This window comes from Hemitrygon akajei, chromosome 21 (assembly GCF_048418815.1).
Source record: "Hemitrygon akajei chromosome 21, sHemAka1.3, whole genome shotgun sequence".
In the NCBI taxonomy this organism is placed as follows: Eukaryota; Metazoa; Chordata; class Chondrichthyes; order Myliobatiformes; family Dasyatidae; genus Hemitrygon; species Hemitrygon akajei.
Genome location: NC_133144.1, coordinates 46595011 through 46620854, shown reverse-complemented (window position 1 = coordinate 46620854; position 25844 = coordinate 46595011). Strand labels below are relative to the sequence as shown.

The 25844-nt window shown below is 43.1% G+C and overlaps 1 protein-coding gene across 1 annotated transcript in view; it reads right to left on the bottom strand.

The window, feature by feature from the left end:
* The window catches only part of sgpl1 (sphingosine-1-phosphate lyase 1), a 96066-nt gene extending 71065 nt beyond the window's left edge, over positions 1–25001 (bottom strand). The window contains exons 1-3 of the mRNA XM_073025351.1: positions 24853–25001; positions 4444–4609; positions 309–376 (exon numbers count right to left, since the gene is read on the bottom strand). Coding sequence (XP_072881452.1) covers positions 309–376; positions 4444–4609; positions 24853–24864 — 246 coding nt within the window. The 5' untranslated portion in view covers positions 24865–25001. The remainder of the gene's footprint in view (positions 1–308; positions 377–4443; positions 4610–24852) is intronic.
* Between the last annotated feature and the right edge of the window lie 843 nt (positions 25002–25844).

Here is a 25844-nt window from a genome sequence, read left to right as displayed (position 1 = left end):
TTGCTTAAGCTTAAGTTGCACCCTGGATACTGTATTTCAGCAACGATATCATGGCCTTGCTAGAGTGTTACAGAGGAGATTCATTAAAAATACCTGGGGGGGGGGGGGTAGGCAGCTCTTATTGTGTAGGTACAAAAACAGGGAATGTTCTAAACTTGAGGGGGAGAAAGTTAAGGGAGACGTAACAAAGTGATCAATGTTATGATCACAGAGGAAATCTTCCACATTCAACAGCGAAAAAAAACCAGCACGCCTTCCTGCATATTCCACTGGAAATGCCACCTTGTTAAAATGATGAACATACTTACCGAAGCAGCCAGAAATGGCAATTTCCTCATCATTCTGAAGAAGAAATTTCTTAGTCGTAAGGAAATACCTGCAGAGATAAAAGATAAGAAAAAAAAAATCAATGGTGGAAAACAGGCGCACAATCTCCAAATCAGAAAAGGCCCTTCCTTTGCACTGTTGGCAAATACAGTAATCACAAAACTGCAGCCTGTTTCAACCTCACAACAGAATTAATTACAAGGAAGAAGTCCATCTTTTCAAGCTCTCTACTAAGTTCAATCTGCCTAATGCCCATTTTTTTAGGTATCTCCAAATTAGACACTTTATTAATCCTTTAATTCCTAACTTCCCTGAAATGCCCGAGAAAAATGTTATGGATTTATTTCTTTCTATTAATCCACTGGGTAAAGGTTTAATATCATTTATTCATGATAAATTAGCATTCTTACAGTGTGCCCCTGTGGATAAAATTAGAATGGCTTGGGAGCATGATTTAAATATCTCTTTATCTGATGAGATTTGGGACTCGATTCTCAAATCGGTAATTCAACCTCTCTTTGTGCTCACCATTGCCTTTTACAGTTTAAGATTGTTCATAGAGCCCATATGTCTAAATCTAAATTATCTCGATTTTACCCTATTAGTCCTCTTTGTGATAAATGCAAAAGGGGCGAGGCTTCTCTTATTCATATGTATTGGTCTTGTCCTAGTTTAGAGAAATTTTGGAAAGATGTTTTTATAACTTTATCCTGTATTCTGAATCACCACTTAGAACCTAACCCTTTAATTGCTCTGTTTGGTTTTTTGGGTGAGACAGATATACGTTTGAGTTTGACTAAGTGTCGAATATTATCTTTTGCTTCTCTCCTGGCTAGACGTCTAATCCTCCTTAGATGGAGGGATGTTGCCCCACCCACGCATGCTCAATGGCTTAATGATATTATGTCCTGCTTAGACCTTGAAAAAATTCATTATTCAATTCTTAATTCGGATATAAAGTTTCCTAAGGTCTGGGGACCTTTTATTGAGTACGTTCATAACTTTCCTCTTAATTAAGGTTTTTTTTTCAGTCCCTTACTTTCAGCTCTTTTTTTTTGGTAGTAGGCATTATTATCTTCTGTTTTCAAGTGTATTTGCAGTTTTGGGGGTTTGAATGTCCTGATTTATATTCTCTATATTGTGTTGTAGTTGGTCTGGAGTTTTTTTTTGTTGTGGGGCTTGGGGAGGATACTAACTTTACATGACTTCAATTTGGGTGCTTTCTCAATTATCTTTTTTGTATTGTATTATTATTGTATGTTTATTTTTGCACTGTATTATTTTTTCATTTTGGTTTGGGGGTTTTTTTTTATTTGTAGTGTTGTAGAAAATGCATTAAAAAAATCAATTAAAAAAAAGTCCAAGAGGTGCAAAACAAAGTTCTGATCATTTTAAGGCAACACAAGTGAATCTGCAGATGCTGGAAATAAATAAAAACACAAAATGCTGGCAGAACTCAGCAGGCCAGACAGCATCTATGGGAGGAGGTAGTGACGACGTTTCGGGCTGAAACCCTTCATCAGGAGTGAAGTAACATGGGATGGTCGAGGGGGGATTCGAAGTGGGGGGAGGGATAAAGTAGAGAGCTGGGAAGTGATAGGCTGGAGGGAAATGGGCTGGGGGAAGGTGGAGAATTATGGGAAAGAAAAGAGAAAGAAAGGTAGGGCTGGGGGGAGATTATAGTGAGGGGGGGAAAAAGAGAGAGAAGGTATTGCTCCATCGCCTCGCGTGTGGCCTCATCTTGACAGTAGAGGAGGCCATGGACAGACATATCGGAGTGGGAATAGTCTGTGGAATTGAAGTACCTTATCTCCCGCCTGGGTAGCTTCCTGCCTGCTGGCATGAACATTCAACTCACAGACCTCCATTGATACCCCTGCCCCCCCCCCTTACCCCATCCCTATCTATAATTTTAGTCTGGTTCTCTTTCTCTCTCTTTTTCCCCCCTCACTATAATCTCCCCCCAGCCCTACCTTTCTTTCTTTTTTATTTCCCATAATTCTCCACCTTCCCCCTAGCCCATTTCCCTCCAGCCTATCACTTCCCAGCTCTCTACTTTATCCCTCCCCCCACTTCGAATCCCCCCTCGACCATCCCATGTTACTACACTCCTGATGAAGGGTTTCGGCCCAAAACGTCGTCACTACCTCCTCCCATAGATGCTATCTGGCCTGCTGAGTTCTGCCAGCATTTTGTGTTTTTATCTGATCATTTTAGTCTGATTGACTCCCTCTAGTTATCAGATCAGAAAAAAATACTATTTTACTTCACCTTCATCAAATCTAAGAACACAATCTTTGTTTTTATACAAGGAATGCCCACTAACCTTTGAGTAACACAGATCTAAATTGAAGATGAAAAGTACAACACAGGCAAAGTTTATGTGTATCTGATAAAGTTAAGACTGGATTCAAAGCAGACATTCCTGGTCCTTGTGAGGAGACAGCCCATAAGAAAGCTTTTGTCACAATGGCCTTCATCAATCAAAGGACTGAGTACAGGAGATGGGATGTCAAGTTGTTGTATAAAACACTGCTGAGGCCTAATCCAGAGTATTGTGTACAGTTCTGGGCAGCTACCTAGAGGAAAGATGTAAATAAGGTTGAAAGAGTACAGAGAAAAGTTACAAGGATGTTGCCTGTGCTGGAGGACCTGAGTTATAAGGGAAGATTGAGTTAAGTTAGAACTTTATTCATTGGAAAGGAGAAGATTTGATGGAGGGATACAAAACTATGAGAGGTATAGATAGTGTAAACGTAAGCAGGCTTTTCCTGCTGAGGTTGGGTGGGACAACAAGCAGAGGTCATGAGTTAAGGGTGAAAGGTGAAATGTTTAAGAGGAACATGAGAGGAAACTTCTTCACTTAGAGGGCTCAAGAAGGTGGAACAAGCTGCCAGTGCGAGTGGTTCATGCAAGCTCAATTTCACTGCTTAGGAGAAGTTTGGATAGGTACAAGGATGGTAGGGGTATGGTGGGCTATGGTCCTGGTGCAAGACGATGGGAATAGACAGTTTAAATGGTTCGGCATGGACTTGATGGGCCAAAGGGCCTGTTTCTGTGCTGTACTTTTCTAAGACTAAGTGACACAATGCAGCAACCTCAGCTGCCCCTCTTTAAAATAGTTTCTCACTCGCCTGTGGGAGAACATTGTTGAGAGAGATTTCAATGTTCATATTTGGAGACTTGATGTACCTATCAAGTCTATGCCAACTCTCAGAGCATCCCAATCCTTCATTCATGGTCCTGCAACCTCTTCTCACACAAATACCCCTCAACACCACCCATCAAGCTACCCCAACACACATAATAGGGGTAATTTATAAATACCAATTCACCCATCAACCAACATGTCCTTCCAAGTAGGAGGAAACTGAAGCACCCAGGGAAAGTCACACTTGCCTACTCCAAACATGGAATAGAATGTGGTTCGATGGACCTCTGACACAAGATCACCATTGCAACACTGCCTTACTCAGGCCTCGTTTAAAAACTGCCACCTTTGACAGGACAGCCATCCCTCAACACTGCACTGGTGTGTCAGCCTACACTTTATGCTCAAGCTTCTGGGGTGACCCTTCCCACAATGCTCCAGGACCGCCAAGAAGTGGAGATGCTAGATCCTTGCCACAAAATGCAAGGAATTCCCTTATGTCATCTGGACACACTGAACCCCTCAATTTACCAACAGCTCACCTCAACGCAAATGTCCTGCTGGCTGTGGGAATTGCTGTGTACGAATTATGCATCGGAAAAAATTTAGTAGGAACCTGAGGAGCAAATTTTTCCATTCAGAGGGTGGTATACACATAGATCAAGCTGCCAGGGGAATTGGTTGAGGTAGCAGCAATAGCATTTAAAAGATATTTGAACAGGTAGGAAAGTTCAGAGGGATACGGGCCCAGTACTGGCAAACAGTACTACCTCAGACAGACATCTTGGTCAGGATGGATGAGTTGGGCCGAAAGGCCTGTTTCCCATGATAACATTTTAGAAAGTACTGTAACTCAGTATATGTGACAATAATCAACAACTATGGGACATCCTCAGGTTGTGAAAGGCCCTAAACAAAAGTCAATGATTTCTATCCCTGTTCCTCCCCAGGCCATCCCCACTCACTTTGCTGCTTGAAGAGAAAGCCATGGAGCCACACTGCCAGCAGAGTAGCCACGACTGAGATGGCAGCGATCTGCCAGGGCTGCAGCCCCTGGAGTAGTGCGTTTACGTAACTCGTGCCCCGTCCTAGGTACAGCCCAACCGTCTCCGTGTAAACATCCAGCGTCTCCTGGAAGAAAACCAGCAAAGTTAGGTGTGCTCACTTCACCCACTCCAGTCGCAGCGGCCAAACTCTGGCAGATGTTGGTTCACTGACCCTTGACCCATTCACTGGCCCATTCTCCTGCCTTTGGGAAACGCTTCGCCACCCCATGCTACCGGTGGCCAAATGAAACATTACCAACCTTCACTGTGAAAGTTCAAACCAGCCTGGCATTTCCAGAATCTGAGCAGCAGCAGCAGGAACAAAATTCCACATGAATCAAAAATTTGTTTCTGGATTTCGTTCCCGAAAGACCATAGATTCCTCTGAGACGTGAAAGACAATAAATAGAATATGTCTCCATATTTGCTACTTGGAGTACCTTGTCATATACTTATCAGTTCAAACAATTTCTCAATCGTCTACGCTGAAGGGACAACAAGCTAATTCCATACAACATGCAAGAATTCTTCTCACACATCTTTGTTAATGCAAAACTATTCTTCCAATGCTCTCCTGGACACCTTGGTGAACCCTTCCAATAGTCTGCCATCCATCTCCCACCTTTTAACATGTCCAGTATCTACTCGTCTACACTGTTACCCAGTTAAGCAGTTCTTTAATATTAAATATCTCATGCAGTGCTCAAATCCCTCTGCCTATGTCTGCAATTGTTCACCCCATGTCTCCAAGATCTTTAAGGGGCTCATTTTAAACCCCACCCAAAGAGCAGACAAATAATCCAGTACTCATACAAAGCCTGATTTTCAAAAAGAGCCATTGTCTGTCCACGCACAGCAGGAACGCCCAGTTGAGTTCACAGCCAAGATACAGCAAAGGCCCAGCGGACCAGACTAAAGGTTAAAAAACTCGACTCCAAGGAGACAAGGAGCTAATTTTGAAATGTGGTGCTTCCCTCAAAAGGAAAGTCAGAATGTGAAGGAGACAGACTTGGAAAATGGGCCCCTTGAGAATGTGTACTCAAGATACTGAAATAAATAACAAACCTGGATGATGAATCTTGCTGACAGTCACACCAATACAAAATTTCAAAACTAATGCCAAGAGTGTATCAATACCTTCAAAATGTCTCTTAAATATCAATAGTTCACTCAGAAAATAAACCTCAAATCCGGCACATTCCTGTCTGAAGATTGGCAGTAGCATGTGGAGGTGAAAGCTGGGCGCAGCACAGAAAGGCCAGCTTAGATACCCCATCCAACTCACCCTTCCACCCAAAAGAAGGGCTAACCAAACAGATCCCCAAGCCCAGTTCTTGGTCTCTGGTTTTGTTGGTGACCACCCTTGAGCCAATCAACACCCTTTGACGTGTTTAACTCAAGGTCAATGGTTTATGATTCTGATTCAGATTAGAATCACGTCACATACACCAGAGTGCAATGAAATTCCTTCCTCGCATGAAGTTCACTGAGAAAACTGTATCTGTGGTAATAATAAATACAACAATAAATAGAACGACAAGAACCTTTCACACCCCACCTGTGTCAAGGGGCAAGAGAAGCTTTCCTCGTGACCCCATCTCTCAACTCATCTTTGCTGTACTGGAAGCCAGCATAAACATGATGGACTGAATAGCCTCATTTCCATAGCAGTGGTTCTATGACAATCTCATCAGCCCCATCTACTTTCTCTTTTTCCACACCCCACAAATTATAATCCCTTAAATGGCCAGCCAATCACCTTGTGAAGATACCAAATACAGTAGATTCTGGTTAGTTGGGAGACATCGGGACCAGCACAGTTTGGCCCAATTAAGTGGTTTTAGTTTGGCTTGAGTTTGGAATTAGCCAAAATTTAATGGAAATAGATGAGTCTAAAAAAGACAAGACTACAGGTTAACTGAGTAACACATTATCTATCTAAATGAAATACAGCACAAATTAGAACACTTTCAATACTACTAAAACACTATAAAACTGTGTATTAGTTCCCAATACTGGTGTCCCCCGTTTTACGAACGTTCACTTTACGCACCTTCACTTTTATAATAGACCTACATTGGCAACTTGTTTTTGCATTACAAAGAGGATTTTCGCTTTTAAGAAAATTTTTCCCATTTAAATTAATGGTTCTTCACTTTACGCCATTTCAGCTTAAGAAAGGTTTCGTAGGAATGCTCTACCTTTGTAAAAGTGGGGGGGGGGGGGGGGGGGGGCATCCGTAGTTATTATGGAAGAGTTCATCCAGTGTACACAGCCATGTTCCTTTGATTGACTATAAATGAACAAAATCTGCACAGGCACCTGCTGCAGATAACAGAGTGCCTTCATGCAATGAGTTAGATGAATGCACCCTCCATATTTTTATTTGCATTGTAACATTCAAGATGCTTATCAATACCTTCACAATTCTTAATTTGAAGTAGTGAAATTGTTTCATTTCCACTCCCGGCTGTTTCTGGTATCTCCAAGCCTGTATGTTTGAAACCGTGGTGAGCAAAACAATTCTGAATTATCTTACGACTTATTTCTCGCCAACTATCAGTGGCAAAAATCACTGCTTTTTGAACACGGACACACACAAATGACGCCATTTAAAAACTGATCACTCTGAGCCTGGTGTAGTCTAATGGCCACGCAAGTGCACGCAACTGACACTAGTTCAAAACTGTTCAGCAACAGTCTCCTCCCCAAACTAAGCAGCATATTGTCCCAAATAAACAAAAGGAATCCCAGCTATTTTCTCAATCTAGTTTTTGTCCTTTAAGAGTTGTCCCAAATAAACAGCTGTCTGATTAACCAATGGCCCAATTAACTGGAATCCACTGTAATTTCTGTTTCCATCTCTCTTAAGGGCAGAGTGTGCCATATCATACCAGGCATTCTGTCTTCCCTTCTTCCCATTTGGTTACTGAACCAAAGCAAACAGGGCTTCCTACATAATGTACTTAAAGTCATAGATCATGAAAATAGGCCCTTTGGCCCAACAAGCCCAGACTGACCATCCTGCACAGGACTTACACTCACCCCATAAAATTCTCCCAAAATTCCAAACTCTCCCCACCTCAATTTTATAAGCCTCAATTAAATGTATCCTCATCGTTGGATCCAAAGCAATATATTGATATATGAAGGTGAATGTTCCAAGAGCCTCTTTGTGACCCCCCACCCCACCCCCACCAGCACCCGATTCAGTGCCATAGACCCGCTCACTGCAGTTTCACCCTCAGGTTGTTTCCCCCCACCCCCACCAGCACCCGATTCAGTGCCATAGACCCGCTCACTGCAGTTTCACCCTCAGTTGTTTCCCCCCACCACCCCAAACAGTATCCAAAGCGGTATATATGTATTGTTGTGGAGAACAGTCACAGGGGTACTCTGCACTGGCTGCCAATTCCCTTTCCCTCTCCTGACAGTCACCCAGGTACCTGCTTCCTGCAAAATAAGGGCAACTACCTCCCTGTAGCTCCTATCTACCACCTTCTCATCCCCCCCCCCCCCCACCGTATCACCAAGCTGCAGCTCAATGCACTTGGCACAGACTTCGTCATGAGGGGCACTGGCGGTCTCCCAAATCTCCCACACCTCAGACAAGGAACATGCCACTAACACTGGACCCATTTTTATTGCACAAGCTATGTACTAACAGAGAAAAGTACTTAATACAAACTTACTTAGCCTGTGCCTGTGCTTGTCCAAGCTTGTGGAGCCAAAGCCGGCCCAATCTAACACTACCCCGCTCCAACAATGGCCAGGTCAGGGCAGTAGCTAGTATTCTTAAATAATGTTAAAACATTGATACAATTAGCTAAAGTGTTAACCAGGACACCACTCCTAATGAATTCATCAAAAACCAGGTGCTTCTTCACATTATCTCTTCGCTAGATTCTTGTTGCATTTCACAGAGCCGTTGGGTACATTGTTTACAAGCTGGTACATCATTTGTTGAGGCAGTGACGGAGAAAACCTGATAAAATTAAATGTTTCTTCTCACTCACCTGTTCTATTACATCTACCAAGTACATCACGAGGGAATACAAATTAAGCCAGATTCCCCATCATGGTTACTTGAACTTTATCCCTGGCTCATTAGATCCACTTCCTCACTTAAGCCTAGAAGTTCTTGATTCAATCCTATCCTAGATCGCATAACCCTGGCTGGTACCACCCAAGATGGCATAGGAGAAGTACGGAGCAGTTGGCTCTGACTTTCAAAAGAGAAAGTTAAGCCAGACCCTCATGGACATAAAATATCCCATTGTCACTAGTCCAATCAAAGAATGGTATAGCTCCTCCATCTCCTGACCAATATTTCTCCCTCCATCATATTGAGAAAGGCTAGTCTGGATCATTTTTGCCATGCACACCGGATTCCTCCTTTTCCCAGATTTCAAGAATGACCACACTGGCTGTAAAACCCTTTGTATCGTCCTGAGTTGCAATAGGAATACACATTTGGTGTCTTTTTAAACACACCACAGAAGTAAGCTCAGTACTTTGACATGCATCCAACATGTTGGGATCTTAAGGCTCCTGAAGTGGGGCTCTGACTTGCTGGTTTAATGTTGGATTTCAGGCGCTTGGTTTGTACGCTGGTGTCTGCTGAGCACAAAGAGCCCCATATCCGAGCAGTGAGTCATAGTGTGTCACAGCACAGAAACAGGTCTTTCAGCCCACCTAGTCTGTGCTGAACTGTTACCGGTGAGGCTTCCGTTTCTGCCTCTGTTTTTATGCACCCAGTCTCCAGGTGAAACAAAACACTTTTACCAATAACTTTGTTTGTCAAAGGAAATGGGGCAAATAAGGTGTTTGTTGGGCTTCTCTCCTCAGACATCGAGGTTCCTAATATGCCAGCCTATTAAATCCGTCCTTGCAACTATTAAAACTCTCATCCTTTGCAATACCTGCAGTAAAGTGACTGGATCACCAGTTAGTTTTCCGAGTGCTTTATGGTTCAGACAGTCAAGACAAAGGCTCATTTCATTTTGTGCCAACTATTGCACAAAGAACAATCTCCTCTTTAATAGAACATCACAGCACAATACAGGCCCTTCAGCCCACAATGTTGTGCCAACCTTTTAACCTACTCTAAGATGAATCTAATTCTTCCCTCCTACATAGCCCTCCATTTTCTAATAGAACACAAGTCAGGAGCTTATGGGCTCAAGACCTAGCCCAGTTAACAAGTACAAAATATCATGAGATTCTGAGGGAATGTGTCAGGAACACAAAGTAAAATCAAAATCTCAACTGCTCCTTCAAAGAGACGCACAAGTTCACACACTACTGCCCAGCAAGAACAGCACTATTTGCCCAGCCAATATTAATCTCTCAGAAATTATCCAGTAATTATCACCCTGTTGTTTATACTTGTATGCACAAATTGGCACTAAAGCACCCAATATATCGCAGATGTGTATTTGACTGGGTGTGAAACACCAAAACAGTTCAAATGAACTTAAAAGCTGCTAGAGAGAAATTTTATTCATTAATTTGATATCAAAGTCAATGCCTCAGGAGTTATTTTAATTGCTCATTACATCTGATGCATTGTCAATGTCATTAAAACACAACTAAATCACAATGATAAGCAGCAGCATGATTGACAAGGACACTTCACACATTTTATTGCAATCCCAAGTTTATCCAAGCAATTTACCCTGTTTACCTCCAGTTACCTAGATTTTTCTAACATACATCCCTAAGATTTGAGGTGATACCCCTTGCCTACTTCCCCACCAATGGGCCACACAAGATCTACAACAATAATCTTCAATTGCATTCTGCCTTCAAAATGTCCTCATGCACTTCACAGGAGAGTTACCAAGTGTTACGAAGTATGAACAATTCTGATGAGCAGAAGGGTACAAAATCGCCAATGCCCCCCCTCCCTTTTGGAGAATCGCAAATCGCTACTATTTCGATGCTGTTATCAAGGAAGTAAGAGAGACAAAAGGGACTCTGCCAGGGCAGTTGTTATTGATAACAGCTCATGAAAGTTAATGAGAGAGAGGCACAGCTAAGGTGGAATGTCTCCTGCTAACAAAAGTGGAACGGAACCATTGATTACTGCTATTGTCTTTTGGAGAAGCATTGTTTACTTGGTACTGTTCTATTCATTGAAACCCCTCAGGGGACAACCAGAGTGGGCTGGTTTGATGGGTTACATCATCTCAACCTGATTGACACCCGAGACCCCATGACTGGGGATAAAAGTGGGGTCTGGGGTAACACCCCTCAGACGCACCAGGAGAAACGCTAGTGAGTATCAGAACCCCCACAAGACAGGGTGGGAGATTGGAAACCGAACGAAGGGTCGGTAAATTTTAACTCACAGTGTTTTGTAGCGAGACCGGTGGGGGCTTGTGTGTGTGTCCACCCTTGCCTGGGTGACGAGTCCACCACGGAAGAACGGTCTAGCTAAAGGATGGAGGGGTCATACGTGAATGGCCACAACAACAATGCATCGATGGATCAAAATCGTAAAGGAAAGTTGGCAAGTCAATAGCTGTTACTGTTCTCTCTCTCTCCAACAATTGCAACACAGTGACCAACAACTACCGCAGCCTGCATGAACTGAACTGAACTTTATATTTCCATCAGACAATTCATCATCCCCTAGACAATGATACAGCTTATTTCTTATTGATTATTATTATACCCGCACTTTTAGGTTTAGTATTGGTGACGTATATTATCTGTATATTTGCATTGATATTATTTTTGTGTATTTTTTCTAATAAATATTGTTGAAAATAGTATCACCAGACTCCAACGGACACTTCTATCTTTGCTGGTAAGGCACCCAGTTACAGGGTTCATAACACAAGCAACACAACACCGAGATGACCAGGACATCTACAAAAGTGTGTTTGCAAGTAGGCTTTCAAATGAGACAAAATGGGAAGAAAGTTACAGGAGTGACGAGGAGACACCGACAATTTAAGAGGTTTCGAGTCTTGTCAGGTGAAGGAACGGCCATCAATGGAAAAAGGAGAATGTGAATTTGTGAGGTCTGAAATGGAGAAGGACAAGAGGTGCAAGGGTTTTAGAGGTGGCAAAACTGCAAAGGCCAAGACAGAAAACATCTCAGACACACTGGAATCTGTTCCAAGGAGTGAACTATCCAAACTTCTACATACCTGGATCTGTCCAAGCAAGAAATTACTATTCAGTCACATTCCCATCTTGGAATTTGTGGGTGATAGACCTTTTTAGATTCAGGTGATAACATCACCCAAGTCTTATAACGTGCAGTATGAGCATGAACAATTAAACCTCTGATAGCGATAACCATCCCTTCCAAAGGTGCTAGAGTGATTTGGTGATACCGCATTATATTATGACAAGCTGGGATAAATTGGCCAGGAAAACCTCTTCATACTTAATTGAGAGGGGTGATGAAATAAAAAAAAACAGAAGGGAAATTCATTGACCCAGGTTGCAAATCTCAGCCCTCAGGGGGTGAGGGTACAAATAACAAGCACTTGGATGAGAGACAGATGTACGTTCAGCCAGTGGGCCAAGAGCAGAGGAAAGGGATTAGCTTGAAGCAGGTCATCTAGTTTCCCTAGATGGGCTGAAAGGCCTTCTGAACATCTTAGAATAGGGCACTGCTTATTCCTGTTGGACCAATTTTCCCCAAAACCTAATTCACCCTGAACATGCCAGGTAGATGCGTTGTTTTCACCTATTCATTTCTATAGCACATTCACCATGTCAACAGGGCACTTGATCCTTGGAACAGGCTGGTGAAAATGCCCGAGATCTGCTCAGTTTACGGTAGATTCTAGTGACCCAGCAAGAGGCACGTCACTCCCAAACCGAAAACAATTCAGCCTCGGAGAAAAAAAGCATTGGAAAGGCAGTGATGGAATTTATCAAGAACATCAAAGACGCCACAGGAAGTGGTTTCTTATCAAAGACTAACATTAAAAGCAGCAAACCCAAGGAGAAAACAAAAAAAGGATTTGAAAATTCTGCACACCACTGTTAACCTTCACTGTCCTCCCTCAAACAGCAGTGTTATCTTTCTGAAGGATATAAGATCGTTATTTTTCTTGCAGTTGAGCTTGCTTATATTTTCATATGTACAAGTAATCATTCGATGAATTTTCCAGTGATTACAGTACTGTTGTCTTGGTATTTTTCTAAAAACTTCTTAGCTTTAATAGCAGGTGTCATGCTAATTGAATCTGGCTATTTGATTGGTTAATTGTGATCATGGAATTTCTATTATCTCTAATCTGGTATGAGAAGGCCACGACTACTTCTTGGCCTGGTCTTTTCTTTGTTCTGCCAATGCTTCCTTTTTTTTGCTGTTGTAACATCTAATAAAATGATCATATGTAACAAGTTTTCAATTTCCAAAGAACAGTTGGATCGCAAAAGAATCAGGATCCAACACAGCATAAAGTCTCTCTGCCAAAAGGTTGACACTGAAAAATAACTCAGTGAATTCATCTGACATGAGAGCGCATCATTCAGTCCATCATGCTTGTACTGTGCTTTGGATAGTTTTCCCATTCAGCCTGCCACCTGTCATTAGGAAAACGCTGAAATACTTTATTAAATAGTGGCAAGGTGTCTAGAATGTCATTAATATAATCAGGCAATTAAAGTACTTTTCCCAAAAGAGATACAAGTGACTTAAGAGTCTGGAATCTGCAGCAAAATACAAGATACTGGAGGAACTTTGTGGGTCAGGCATGACCTAGAGAGAGAAATGGACACTCAATCTTTTGGGTTGAGTCTGGACTTAAAAACTTTTTTAAACTATACTGGCTGTAATCTCCTTTTATATCCCATCTTCCCTCTATCTTTCAGTCTACATGAAGGGTCTTGACTTTAAATGCTGACTGTTCATTTCCCTCCACAGACGCTGTCTGATCTGTTGAGAGTCTAGTGTTGTTTTATGAGAGAGAACAGTGATGTTCAGCGAGTGAATATTGGTGAACCAGTCGTTACAGTTGGATTTCCAAAAGGCTCATGACAGTTACAGTCCAGTTGGATTTCCACAAAGAAATTACTGCACAAGCAAAAAGTTCATGACAGTGCAAGCAGTATATCAGTATGGACTGACAATTCGCCCACAGTAAACAGACTGGGATAAATAGTCAGCTAACTATACCTGACCCCCAGGAGTTAGGGAGTGAATGGGAGGCAGAGGGCCAGTACTGCAGCTTCCAACGATTAATGGAAATGACTATGTTAAGGCCAAATTTGTTCTCCTGGGCAGTCCAGTTTAACTCCGCCACGGACAGTCCTAAGTTCAACTGCAAAAGTAAGAGGGTTGGGCATGGGGCTAGCAACCCCAACCTGTGAAAACCCAGTGCTACATAAATGCCAACAGAAGCTCGAAAGACCCCATCCCTGGGAGAGAAAGCACACACCAAGAAGATGGGTTACATCTGGAGACAATGTGAAAGACTGGCCCAGGACGGAGGACTCTGGCGATCTGCTATCAGCAGTCTATACCCCAGTAGGGGTGGTGGGGCTTGTTGAGTTAAGAACACTCCAGTTTACTCCAATGTCCCAAAAGTCCTGCAGATTGGTGAGTTAATTGGTAAGTGCTAATAACCGTAGTGCAGCTGGGTGGTAGGAGAATTCGGGTCAACTTCACGGGCAGATGAGAGAATATGTCACAAGGAAATAAGTCGCAGAATGGGATGGATGGAAATGGCACACGTGCTGTTCGAGGTCATCATTGTCGAGATGGAGATCATATGTGTACAAAAGGTACAATGATTAACACATTCGCAGCTGCAGCACAGGCACAAAGCATCACGTCAACAGCATTCACTAGAAAAATATACACTAAATTATACAAATTTTACCAGAAACAAAACAAAAATAAAGTCTATTTTAGTTCAAAGTAATCAAACTGATCGTAGTGTTGCTAAGCTATCATGATTAGGGCTGGGCCAGTTGGTTCAGGAATCAAACAGTTGAAGGGGAGTAGCTGTTTTCGAACCTGATGTGGGACTTCAGACTTGTACCTCCTGCCTGAAGGCAGCTGCAAGAAGATGGCATTGCTCGGATTACCGGGATCTTAAATGACAGACGCTGCCTTCCTGAGACAGCCTACAGTAGATAGATTCGTCAGTGGGGAGAATGATGTGCCCATGACACATTGGGCCAAGTCTGCTAAACTTCGCAGCTCATTTTCCTGCACGTTGCATGTTTTATACAAGAAGTAAAAACTCCAAAGTAAAGTGATCACCCTTTAATTTTCTGAACATAACAGATTACTCATGGTTTGCACAACCAGTCTCAGCAATATATTTAATCTATTCAAAGGTCAAAAGTCCATTGGGAAACATCAGTACTAAGAGCAATTAAAGATTAAAGTTATTTCAACAGGTGGCAGAATAAACCTGATTCCGCAAGCTTTCAATGTTCAGCAGTGGTCCCATCCCTCATTCTCCAAGGCTCACAAAGAACAGCAGGAACACCCAGTCACTTACAGCTCTGTCCCTATATCAGCACATTGGTGCATATCCACACAACACACACCAAAACACCGGTCCGGCAGAAGACCTTCAGCCCCAAACACCCAGTTTTTTTTCTACAGATGCTGCCTGGCCTGCTGAGTTCCTCCAGCATTTTGTGTGTGTTGCATGGACTTGCAGCATCTACGGACTTTCTCTTGTTAGTGCATTTCCACATCTCAAATACAGCCCACCTGAACGCACAAACCCATCAAATGGCCCTATCATCTCTGTCTGGTTTCCAACTTCCTTCCCTTTATTCCACGATCTATTGTCCTCTCCTATCAGATTCCTTCTTTCTCAGCCCCTTAGCTCTTCCACCTATCACTTCCCAGTTTCTTACTTCACCATCCCTCCCCCACCCTCCTTACCACCCGCCAGTGTATACTCCAACCCCTCACCCAAACTCCTCCTCCGAGCTTCTGCCCCCTTCCTTTCCAGACCAAATGAAGCTCTCAGCCCCAAAAACACTGACAGTTTATTCCCCTCCATAGGTACTGCCTGACGTGCCGAGGTTCCCCACTCCCTCCCCAGCTCGTCTACCTCTCTACTCCTTGTCTCCCTCCCCCTCCCCTACCCACCCATCTCCCTCCCCCTCCCCTTCCCCCCCACCCGTCTCTCCCTCTCCCCTACCCACCCGTCTCTCCCTCTCCCCGCGACTCTCCCTCTCCCCTCCCTACCATCTCTCCCTCTCCCTAACCCATCAAATGGACTGGACAATCCGTCTTCTCACCACAAAATACCATATTTTTCAACTCCCCCTCTATGTCCCTATTTACAACATGAAACCTCTTATGTAACTGCAGTAGAAAGTTAACACAATGCACTTTTGATCAAACATTGTCAGGCTTATACATACTGACATATTTAGAGACGTTTCTGGGAAAATATTTTGCACTTGCTTCCCTCTGGGACTGTGTTTGATTTCCTTGTACAGTCCAATAGGGACAGGTTTACACTGCCGGCCCTAGTCAAATACAAATTAGAACACTGGCTCAATTCTGATGCTATTCCCAGTCCAAAAGCTGTGTTGTAGCTACAACCAGTGGAAAACACCTCCCTGCCCCACCCACACCTCCAAATGTTTCATTATTATTAGGCACTGTATCCTAGCACACATCAGCTACAGAACTAAAGCAGCCCCAATGTACAAATAAAATTAACCTAGAGAGAAAATCCTGTCTCCCATTCGTCACATCTACAGCCCTAAACCCTGCATTAAAATAATTTACGTCCAGCAGTCAAGTACATAAAAACACAAACAGGAAATGGGAATGGGACAGGACATTAAACAGGTACTGCCTGCCTTTGTAGGAATGGAGAGAGAAACTCGGGCCAAATAATGCCAAGGAGTTGTTCTATTTTAAAATACTTCCTTGGACATGGTATTTATCGCTACCCATCACCAAACTCTGGATCTGTCAGGCTATGTATTGTGGACCTTGCACTGGGCACTGGGCTGTCCACCTGTGCTGCACTTTCTCCAACAGTAACTGTATTCTGCATTCTGTTACCACCTTTCCCTTTGTACTACGTCAAAATATTTGTTTGGAATGACCTGATGGATGGATATAAAAACAAGCTTTTCACTGTGACAATAATAAACCCATTATTCTCAAAGGTAAGACAAGGGTAGTGTGTTATCCATATTCCTAATGTTAGGGGAGAGATTTAATAGGAACTAGCAGGGAACAACATCTGCACCCAGAGAGGCGTTAGAACACTGAATGAGCTGCCAGAGGAAGTTGGGTTGAGGCAGGTACATTAACGACATTTAAAAGGCACTCGGATAGGTACATGGATAGGAAAGACTTGGAGGGATATGGTCCTAAAGTGGGCAAATGCAATTAGTTTTAATGGGAATCTTTGTTGACGTGACCATTTGGACGAAAGGGCCTGTTTTCGAGCTGTATGACGCTATGGCTCGATAAATGATGTGAAGTCACATTACCTAACCAGTTACGATTGAAAGATTTCCTTTCCCAATGAATATTCATTATTAAGAGGCAAATTGCTAATACACATGACTTTGAGTTTTTAATTCCAGACTTGTATAGTTAGTTGAATTTGTGCCAATGTGCGACACGAACTTCCATCTCAGAATCTACAGCGCACGCTCCTGGATACAGGTTCAGCAACAACCAATGTACTGCTGTACAATGTCATACTTGCTCTACGAGAGCAGCACTCCCTCAGAACTGCACTGCAGTGTAAAACACGGAGGGACTGCACAAGTAGGGAGTGGAACTTCAACCCATTAGACAACTCCCTGAACGGTGATAGTACTGGTGCCCCTCTCCTTGCTGAAGGCCATGGCATTGAGAGGTCCTGTCCTACTGAGTTGCTGTAGAGTCACAGAGCACAGAATGAGCTGTTTGGCCCAAGATGCCAGTTTGTTTTGCACTCAGCTGCGTGAACCAAAACAAAACTGAGCAACGGAGATTACCGGCATTATGAGGGTTGTCCGATAAAGTGAATAAAGAGAAGACATTTCTGAGGGAGGTGAATCACTTCCTGGAGGGCTCTGGTCAAGACAAATCAGCTAAAAAAAACAGATTTCCTCAGAGAAACGGTAACCCCACATGTCAGTATACAATTGCCACACAAAAAGCTACATAAGGCAGAACTTAGCAAAGGGTAAATAGACATACACTCACCCACTCTGAGGGTATGGACTTCAGTGACAAGGCCAGTATTTACTGACGACTTTAACTACTCTTAAGAAAGTAGTTCAGTGCTTCTGGTGAACATACTCCCCCACAGTATTGGGAAGGGAGTTCCAGGATTCAGAACCAAATGGTAACACATCTCCAAGTCAGAGTGCTGTGCCTTGGAAGGAACTCCCGAAACGTCCATGCTCCTGGTGTCCTTACTCTTCTTGATGAAGGGCATGGCACTGAGAGGTGCTGTCCTACTAAATAGAGTCATATAGCATGGACCAAGCTACTTGGCTCACCTAGACCATGTCAACCTGATCTTCTGCCTAGTCCCATCTACCTGCACCCAAACTGTATTTCCCCTAACCCCTTCCATCACCATACCCACCTAAACTTCTATTAAATGTTACAATTGAACCTACATCCACCACTTCCACACTCACACCACCCCGAGTGAAGGCATTTCCCCAAAAATTCCCCTGAAATATGCTGCTTTCACCCTAAATCTATGATCTCCACTTCTAAGTCTCCCTCAACCACAGGAGAAAATGCCTGCATACATTCACCATATCCACGTTCGGAAATAACCTCTCCTCGCTGACAATCAACACCGGCACACCTCAAACGCCATCGGTAAACTTGCTGACATCACAACTACAGTTGACAGAACTTCAGATGGTACAGGATGGTACAGCTGGTTGAGTGGTGTCACAACAATCTTGTACTCAATGTCAGTAGGACCAAGGTACTGATTGTGGACTTCAGAAAGGGAAAGTTGAGGGAACACACACCAGTCCTTAGAGGTGTCAGCAGTGGAAAGAATGAGCAGTTTCAAGTTCCTGGGTGTCAACATCTCTGAAGGTCTATCCTGGGCCCAACATATTGAAGAACTTACAAAGAAAGCACAGCAGAGATTATAGTTCATTAGTTTGAGTATTCTAACTGGCTGCATAACCAACTGGTATGGAAGGTCCACTGCACAGGATCAGAAAAAGCTGCAGAAAGTTGTAAACTCAGTCAGCTTCATCATGGGCACTATCTCACCTGCATCAAGGTCACCTTCAAAAGCTGATGCCTCAAAAAGGTGGCACCCATCATTAAGGACCCCTCCCCCCCCATCACCAAGGACATGCCCTCCTCTCGTTTCTACCAGCAAGGTGGTGGTACAGGAGCTTGAAGATACGCACTCAATGTTTCAGGAACAATTTCTTCCCCTCCACTCATTAGATTGCTGAATGGACAATCTCACTATTTTTTCCTTCTCTTTTTGGCTCTCTTTTTGCACTAAATACTTTATTTCAAAATCTTAAATGGTGTGTGCATGGAAGAGAGTGCGAGGGAATGAGTAATTGGTGACGGACCTATACAACTCTCTAATATTCTCAAAAAATGTTTTTATAAAAGTCTTTACTTTTGACAATATGACCCAACAGGCAGACAAGATGTCAAGGACTGCACTTTTTGAAAATCTATCAACAGTTGCTGTTCAGGATGATAGAACACAGACCATTCAACCCATCAATGCCATGTTAACTATTGTAAACAGCTGTCCAATACATCCTAGCTCCCTCCTGCAATGCGTCACAAGTGCACAGCTGGTCATCTATTGTTCATCCAATTTTCCAGCAATCGTAATAAGAAATCAAAAACAAAGGATAAACAAAAATAAGCCTTCCCTTGCAGTGTTATTTAAATTCAGGCTCGGCTACTTGCCATTTTTTTTAATGTAGCTGTGTTGTAAACATTGCTAAGGACAGTGCAGGGATGAGGTCTGTAATCTTATAAAACTTCCAGAAGCCTTCAGCAACAGAGTTCAGTAAACAGATTTAAAATTAAGATAAAGCTGTGGCCCATTTCTATTAAAAGACCCTTAATTCAGATAAAACAACCAGGGTGTTATTTTCACCAGGAGAGCCGTTTCCCATGGAAAACTTATTCCTGGTGAAGCATCAGATGTTAGGGATGCACAAGGATCGACCATTAGTAAAGAGATTCTGGAAGGGTGGTTGAAGAAGAGGAACGACGGTGGCCAATTTTAAAATCAACACCATCACCATACTGGAAGACATCACAGGTCACTAAACCAGAGTGGGGTGTGTTAAGTGGACCTGATGGTTGTTATGGGCAGCCAAGCTTGGCTAACTCAAAAGATTACAAGCACTGGAACGTGGGAGAGGGCTGTAATGAATAAAACAGAAGATAAGGCAGGCTTTAGCACAAGCACTTCAGGTCTCCTGTCGATTGATGATGAGCACTGTTCGTAAGACCATAAGACATAGGTGCAGTATTAGGCCATTCATCCCATCAAATCTGCTCCACCACTCCATCCTGGCAGATTTATTACCCCTCTCAACCCCATTCTCATGCTTTCTCTCCATAACCTTTGTCAAAAAGCATGGAGAAACAGTCACCAAAGAGTCACAAACCCCTTCTGAAATGCCTCCATTGCTATTACTGTAAATAAACACATCTCTCAGATCAAACTTATGCCTGGTATCATCGAAATTTGACTGCTTACTACAAACAAAGTACACTGCACACCGTAAGTGCATTATGCTTGAGGTCATCTTGAGAAGTATGTGAACAACCTTGTAGAAAGCTCCTCATTGTTTTTCTTTACTTTTCAGTAAGACATTCTCAGAATTAGAATCACTTTACTGCCAGAATGTGAAACATACCAGAACTGATTGTGGTTCAGTGCCAAGCATAAAACACAGGACAATACCATAACTGACAACACAATAGTAACCAGCAATCAACAAGACAATAACACAAACAGCCATGAGCAATTGACAATTAGCAGAACAATCACATGTATAAATGTCAATAATCAAACATAAATAAACATGAAAATATAAACAGACTCAATAATTATTAACAGAACAAGGAGAACAGGAAAGACAATGTGCAGGGACATTCACCCGAGTGAGTTTTGTTGAGAAGCTGGAGAGCGACAGGAAAGAAACTTCAAAAACGACATGTAGTCCTGGTGAAGATGGACTTGTAGTATCTCCCCGATGGAAAATTGGTGAGTGGGTGACTGAAGTCAGCTGTTTTCTTCACGCTAGCGATGAATGGTCTTCGAAGTTAACAGCAGACTCCGCTGAGCAGACGACTCACTGCAACCTGGACTTGGAGGGAGGAGGCAGCGGAAAACCAAACCATGACAGAGGTGGTCACCACACTCTCAAAGATGTTTAAATAAAAATTCAGTCAAAATACGCCCTGGGATGTTAAGTTGCTACGTTGGCGTAGGAAGAATAATCTCTCCATCTTGTGATGGGCATAACATGCTTGTCCCACTGGGATTTGAATGACTCAACCACAGTCACAGGCTAACCATTAATTTCTAAAGGGGGGGGAGGCAGTTAGGGGCTTGTGAGCAGAAGTTAATCCTCATTTCCACTCTCTTGATAGCATTATCTCCAAGTTGCTAAGAGCACACCATGTCGCAAGATGGCCTATCTCCCTGTGACAGCAGATGACATCATTATTAGGGACGAGACAAACTACAGTCGTGTCATCTGCGAACTTTAGGATTTTAATGGATTTGTCTGTGGAGGTAGTTATTTGCATGAAGTGGGAACAGGAGGGGTAAATGAACACAGGCCTGTGGAGAGCCAGTGTTTATAGACATTGGATCAGACAAATAGGACTCCAACCTTACATACTGCTTCCTTCCTGTCTGGCAGATACTGTAGGGTACAGCTAGCTGTGATAACATGCTGTAGGGCAACTCCATAACAATAATGTAGAAGGCAGAGCTAAAATCCACAAGCAAGATCCTCACATAGGTGTTGGAGGAGTCCAAATGTAATGAAGGCACAAGTTAACTACAACCATACCTGAGCGATTTACTTTATAAGCAAACTGTAGCGGGTCAAGAAGAGGACCAGTAATGGACTTAAGGTTTCAAAACTACTGAAGTCAAACAACTGGCCTAAAAAAAAATCACCAAATCCAGTGATCTCGTCTTTCTAGGGAACTGGAACGAGCATAACAACTTTAAAGCAGTCCGGAACCCTGCATAATTCAGGGAGGTGTTAAGTATCTCAGTGAAGACAGGAGCTAGCTGATCTTCACAGTGCCTTAAAGTACCAGGTGAGGCACCACCAGGGCCTGCAGCTTTCCTCATGTTCTGTTTTCCAAGTAGTTTGCAAATGTCTTCTTATTTCACAGGAAGTATAGGGTGGGGTGGATGGAGGAGGTGGTGTGGGGCTGAAGGTGAATGGGACTGGGGTGAAGGGGGGATGGCACCATTGGAGTGGTTGTGCAAGGGTGGGGGGGGGGGGTTAGGGGCTCAGCATATCAGAAGCCGAGGAACTGAGAAGAGGTAGATGTTGATTTTCTGTTAAAGAAAAAATAACCTCGTGCCAAACTGCTTGCTTGAAACACAGAAGCAGGGTATCAAATATTTCAAAATGGTTCACTACCACACGCAAAATGTAGTTCCAAGAAATTCCAGTCATTCTATTCCCACATTCTCAACTAGTATTTACCCAGGGAACCTAACAACATGCAAAGCTGGAAGTTCTATTTAGAGGTTAAAAACACCCAGGTTCTGGACTGAGGTAAACCAAGAGCAATTAGTGGTGTCTTGCAATTTTGGGTTCTTCCTCCAAGTAACTAAAACCAGACACAAACTGGTATTGTTCTAAGCCAGATTTCCTGGATACTCTCAAACTATTTTACAACTGAGTTTCAATATGGTGCCACGTTATTAAATCAAAACACATTCCAGAAGCAAAAATAACAACCAAATAATCTAAGTCTCTTTATATTCTCTCTTTGCGATATTTAATCTAGGCAACAAAACTGGCACAATAAGGCCTCCAACCTAACAGCTCTGGCAGTGTTACAAATGTGGATCATGAAATGGCCCATGCCTTACAAAAATATATTGTCTTTCACAAGTACTTGTAGCAGCCATTTATACACAGCAGGTTTTCTCAAAGTGTGTTGTAATAATAAATACATAACTGGTTTTTAAGACATTGATTGGGAAATAAACTCTGCCAAGGAAGCAGGGAGTTTCATAAAAGCAGTTTCAGAAGAGCGTCTATGTCCACCCAAGGGAGCAAATGGCGCCTGAGATTTCAATCAGATCGGGAAGGCAGAAGGTAAGAACTCCATTAGTACACACTTGAGTGCCAATTTATTTATGTACTCAAATATTTCGTACCCACATCTATTTTTGCACATCACAGAAACCAGCTTCCCTTCCTATCTACACTTCTGGCCGCTTTGGAAAAGTAGCCAACATAATTGTGAGGATCTCCCCCCCCCCCCCCCAAATCAGGCAGACGATACAAAAGCCTCCACAGCACCAGGCTCAATGGCAACTGCTATCCTGTGTTAAGGGGAGTTTTCAATAGCCTAGTACAATAACATAGACTCTTCGCTCAGAGACTACTTCACCACTTCGTCCGTCCGCACTGCACTCTCTAAACGTAACACTATCCTGCATTCTGTTACTGTTTTACATGGTACTACCTCAATGCACTGCCGTAATGACGACATAAAAACTAGGTTTTTCACCGTACGTCAGTACATGTGACAAGAATAAACCAACATACCAATTTTGAGTCACAAGTGCGCAAGTACTTCAAGACAAGCAAAGGTGACCGCCTCTTCCTCCATCCTTTTTTTTCCTGTGGTCCACAGAACGAAGGATTTGACCACAAAATTCAAACTAGTCATTCAGGACTGATGTCAGGGAGCATGCCTTCACAGCTAAAACTGGAACTGAAAGTTCCAAAACCACCTCCTGTCTTAGTGCACAAAACCCAAGACAGTCTCAACCTCTCTCCACCAAGATGCTCTAGGTTAGGGGTTACACGTTCCTTGATCACGACCTTGTGATGCACCTTGGAATAACTTTCCACCGTACAGTCATCAGACGAGCTGGTGCTTTCAAACTCCATGAAGTTTGATTCGTGCCTTCTCACAATAGTTGCGGTTACAGCAGACTATACTTAAACATTTAGTTCTCCAAACGTTCGCTCACTTCAAAAAAAACCTCTTATCACTGTCTCTAACAAACAGCTTTTGTTCAAAACAGGAAAGATGGCATATTTGGAAAGAGCGGATTCTTTCCAACCCACTTTTCTGGATAATCAGCAGCACGATCATATGACATATCCCACAAGGCTGCTGACTCAAGTCACAGGGAATGAAATCAGACAATGAGCAACAAAAGGACGCAGCTGAATTACTTTTAGGTACTATCTCATCACATCAAAAGGTTATTCATAACCAAATTACTTTTGAAATACTGTCGTTGTTGTGTATGCAGAAAATAAAGGATTTCACAAACAAGAACTGTGAACAAATAACTAATCTCCACAATGATGGCTATCATCTTTGGTTTTAGCAAAAGCACCGTGAAGTTTCCAAACAAGTGTGCGTCATTATTTGAGTACCATGGCGAAATGTCAGTTTAGATTCTATTAGTGGGGCTCACACCAAACTTCCACGCAGAGACACTAAATGAGCAAATGAAGTTCCGCAGATTAAGAAGTTACTTAAATTATTAGTGAGTTATACCATCCATCAAAAGCAGACAGGACAGTATGGTCAATGCCCTCTGTATCACTCAAAAGATCTGTTCGCCGTTTTAGGCATCATATTGTATATCAACTGACTTCTCGACGGCCAAGACTCAGATTACCATCATATAACGATGGAGATACCAGTCAAACACACACTCCTTGGCAACTCACAATCACAACAGAACTTTACGTTTATTATTATATTCCCACCGGGCTGCCGGCTGCTGTGGCTATATCACGGGTGGAACGCCGGCTACCGTGGCTATATCACGGGTGGAACGCCGGCTACCGTGGCTATATCACGGGTGGAACGCCGGCTACCGTGGCTATATCACGGGTGGAACGCCGGCTACCGTGGCTATATCACGGGTGGAACGCCGGCTACCGTGGCTACAAGACAGATGGAACGCCGGCTATTGTTACATCACAGATGGAACGCCGGCTATTGTTACATCACAGGTGGAACGCCGGCTATTGTTACATCACAGGTGGAACGCCGGCTACTGTGTCACAAGCCTCGGCCATTGTTGCGGAGCCGGGACTTTTGTGCAACTCTCCCACCGTCTACGTTGCCCCTGGTCCGCTAGCCGCCACCTAGAGACGCGCCCTTACCCGCAGCTCCATGTCTCCTGCACTCTGAAGGTTCCCCGCCGCTGTCGTGTTATCTGTCTCTCACCAGACCCACTGATTGACTCAGATTTGCATGAAGCCAACGCACAACTGACGCCAGCCTCGCCGAGCAAGAGGGCAGCGCTCCACTTCCTGGCCGGCACTCCGCACACAGCGACAGCTGGCGGAGCGCAAAGCCTGGCGCAAGTCCGGGAGCCCGTGCGCCGCCCAGCGCCGGCTGCCCAACTTTGTTTCTCCAGGAGATGGGAAACTTCTTGTCAGTGTCCATCGGACAGGTTCTTACCTCCGATCGCTCCTGAACAGAATGCCTCGTTGGGCTATTTTAGAAGGCGCTTAGACAGTGCTGGAACAACTCTCCGGATCAGACAGCATCCTCCACAAATGCTGTCCAACCTGCTGTGTTTTTCTAGCGTTATCTTTTCAGTTTCGTTCAGATTTCCATCATCTCCAGTTTTTTCCCGACTTGGATGCAAGGACTTGTGCAGGGCATTTAAATATGTTAGCTTTTGCAAAGTCATATTGAAACATGAACATTATACCCAGGTTATCACATAATTATTGAGATGATTAAACCTTTGGTGGTTACGTTTTATTAGAATCAGGTTGAATATCACTGGCCTGTGTAATGAAGTATGTTGTTTTGCGGGAGCAATACTTTACAATACATGATAATAAAATACTATAAATTACAATAAGAAGAATATAAATAAATTAAATAAGAAAAATAATAAAAGAGCAAAATAAATCATATAAGTGGGCCTGGAGTCATGTCAAAGTCAAAAGCCAAAGTCTAGTTTATTGTCCTGTACACAAGTTCAAGTATGCACAGGTGCAATGGAAAACTTGCTTGCAGCATCACCATAGGCACATAACATCAGATAAGCAGTATTCCCGAATAAACCATGCATAAGTTAAATACCAGTAAGAGTGCAATTAGAACTAAACAAAAACAAAGTCCATTGATTTAAATGATC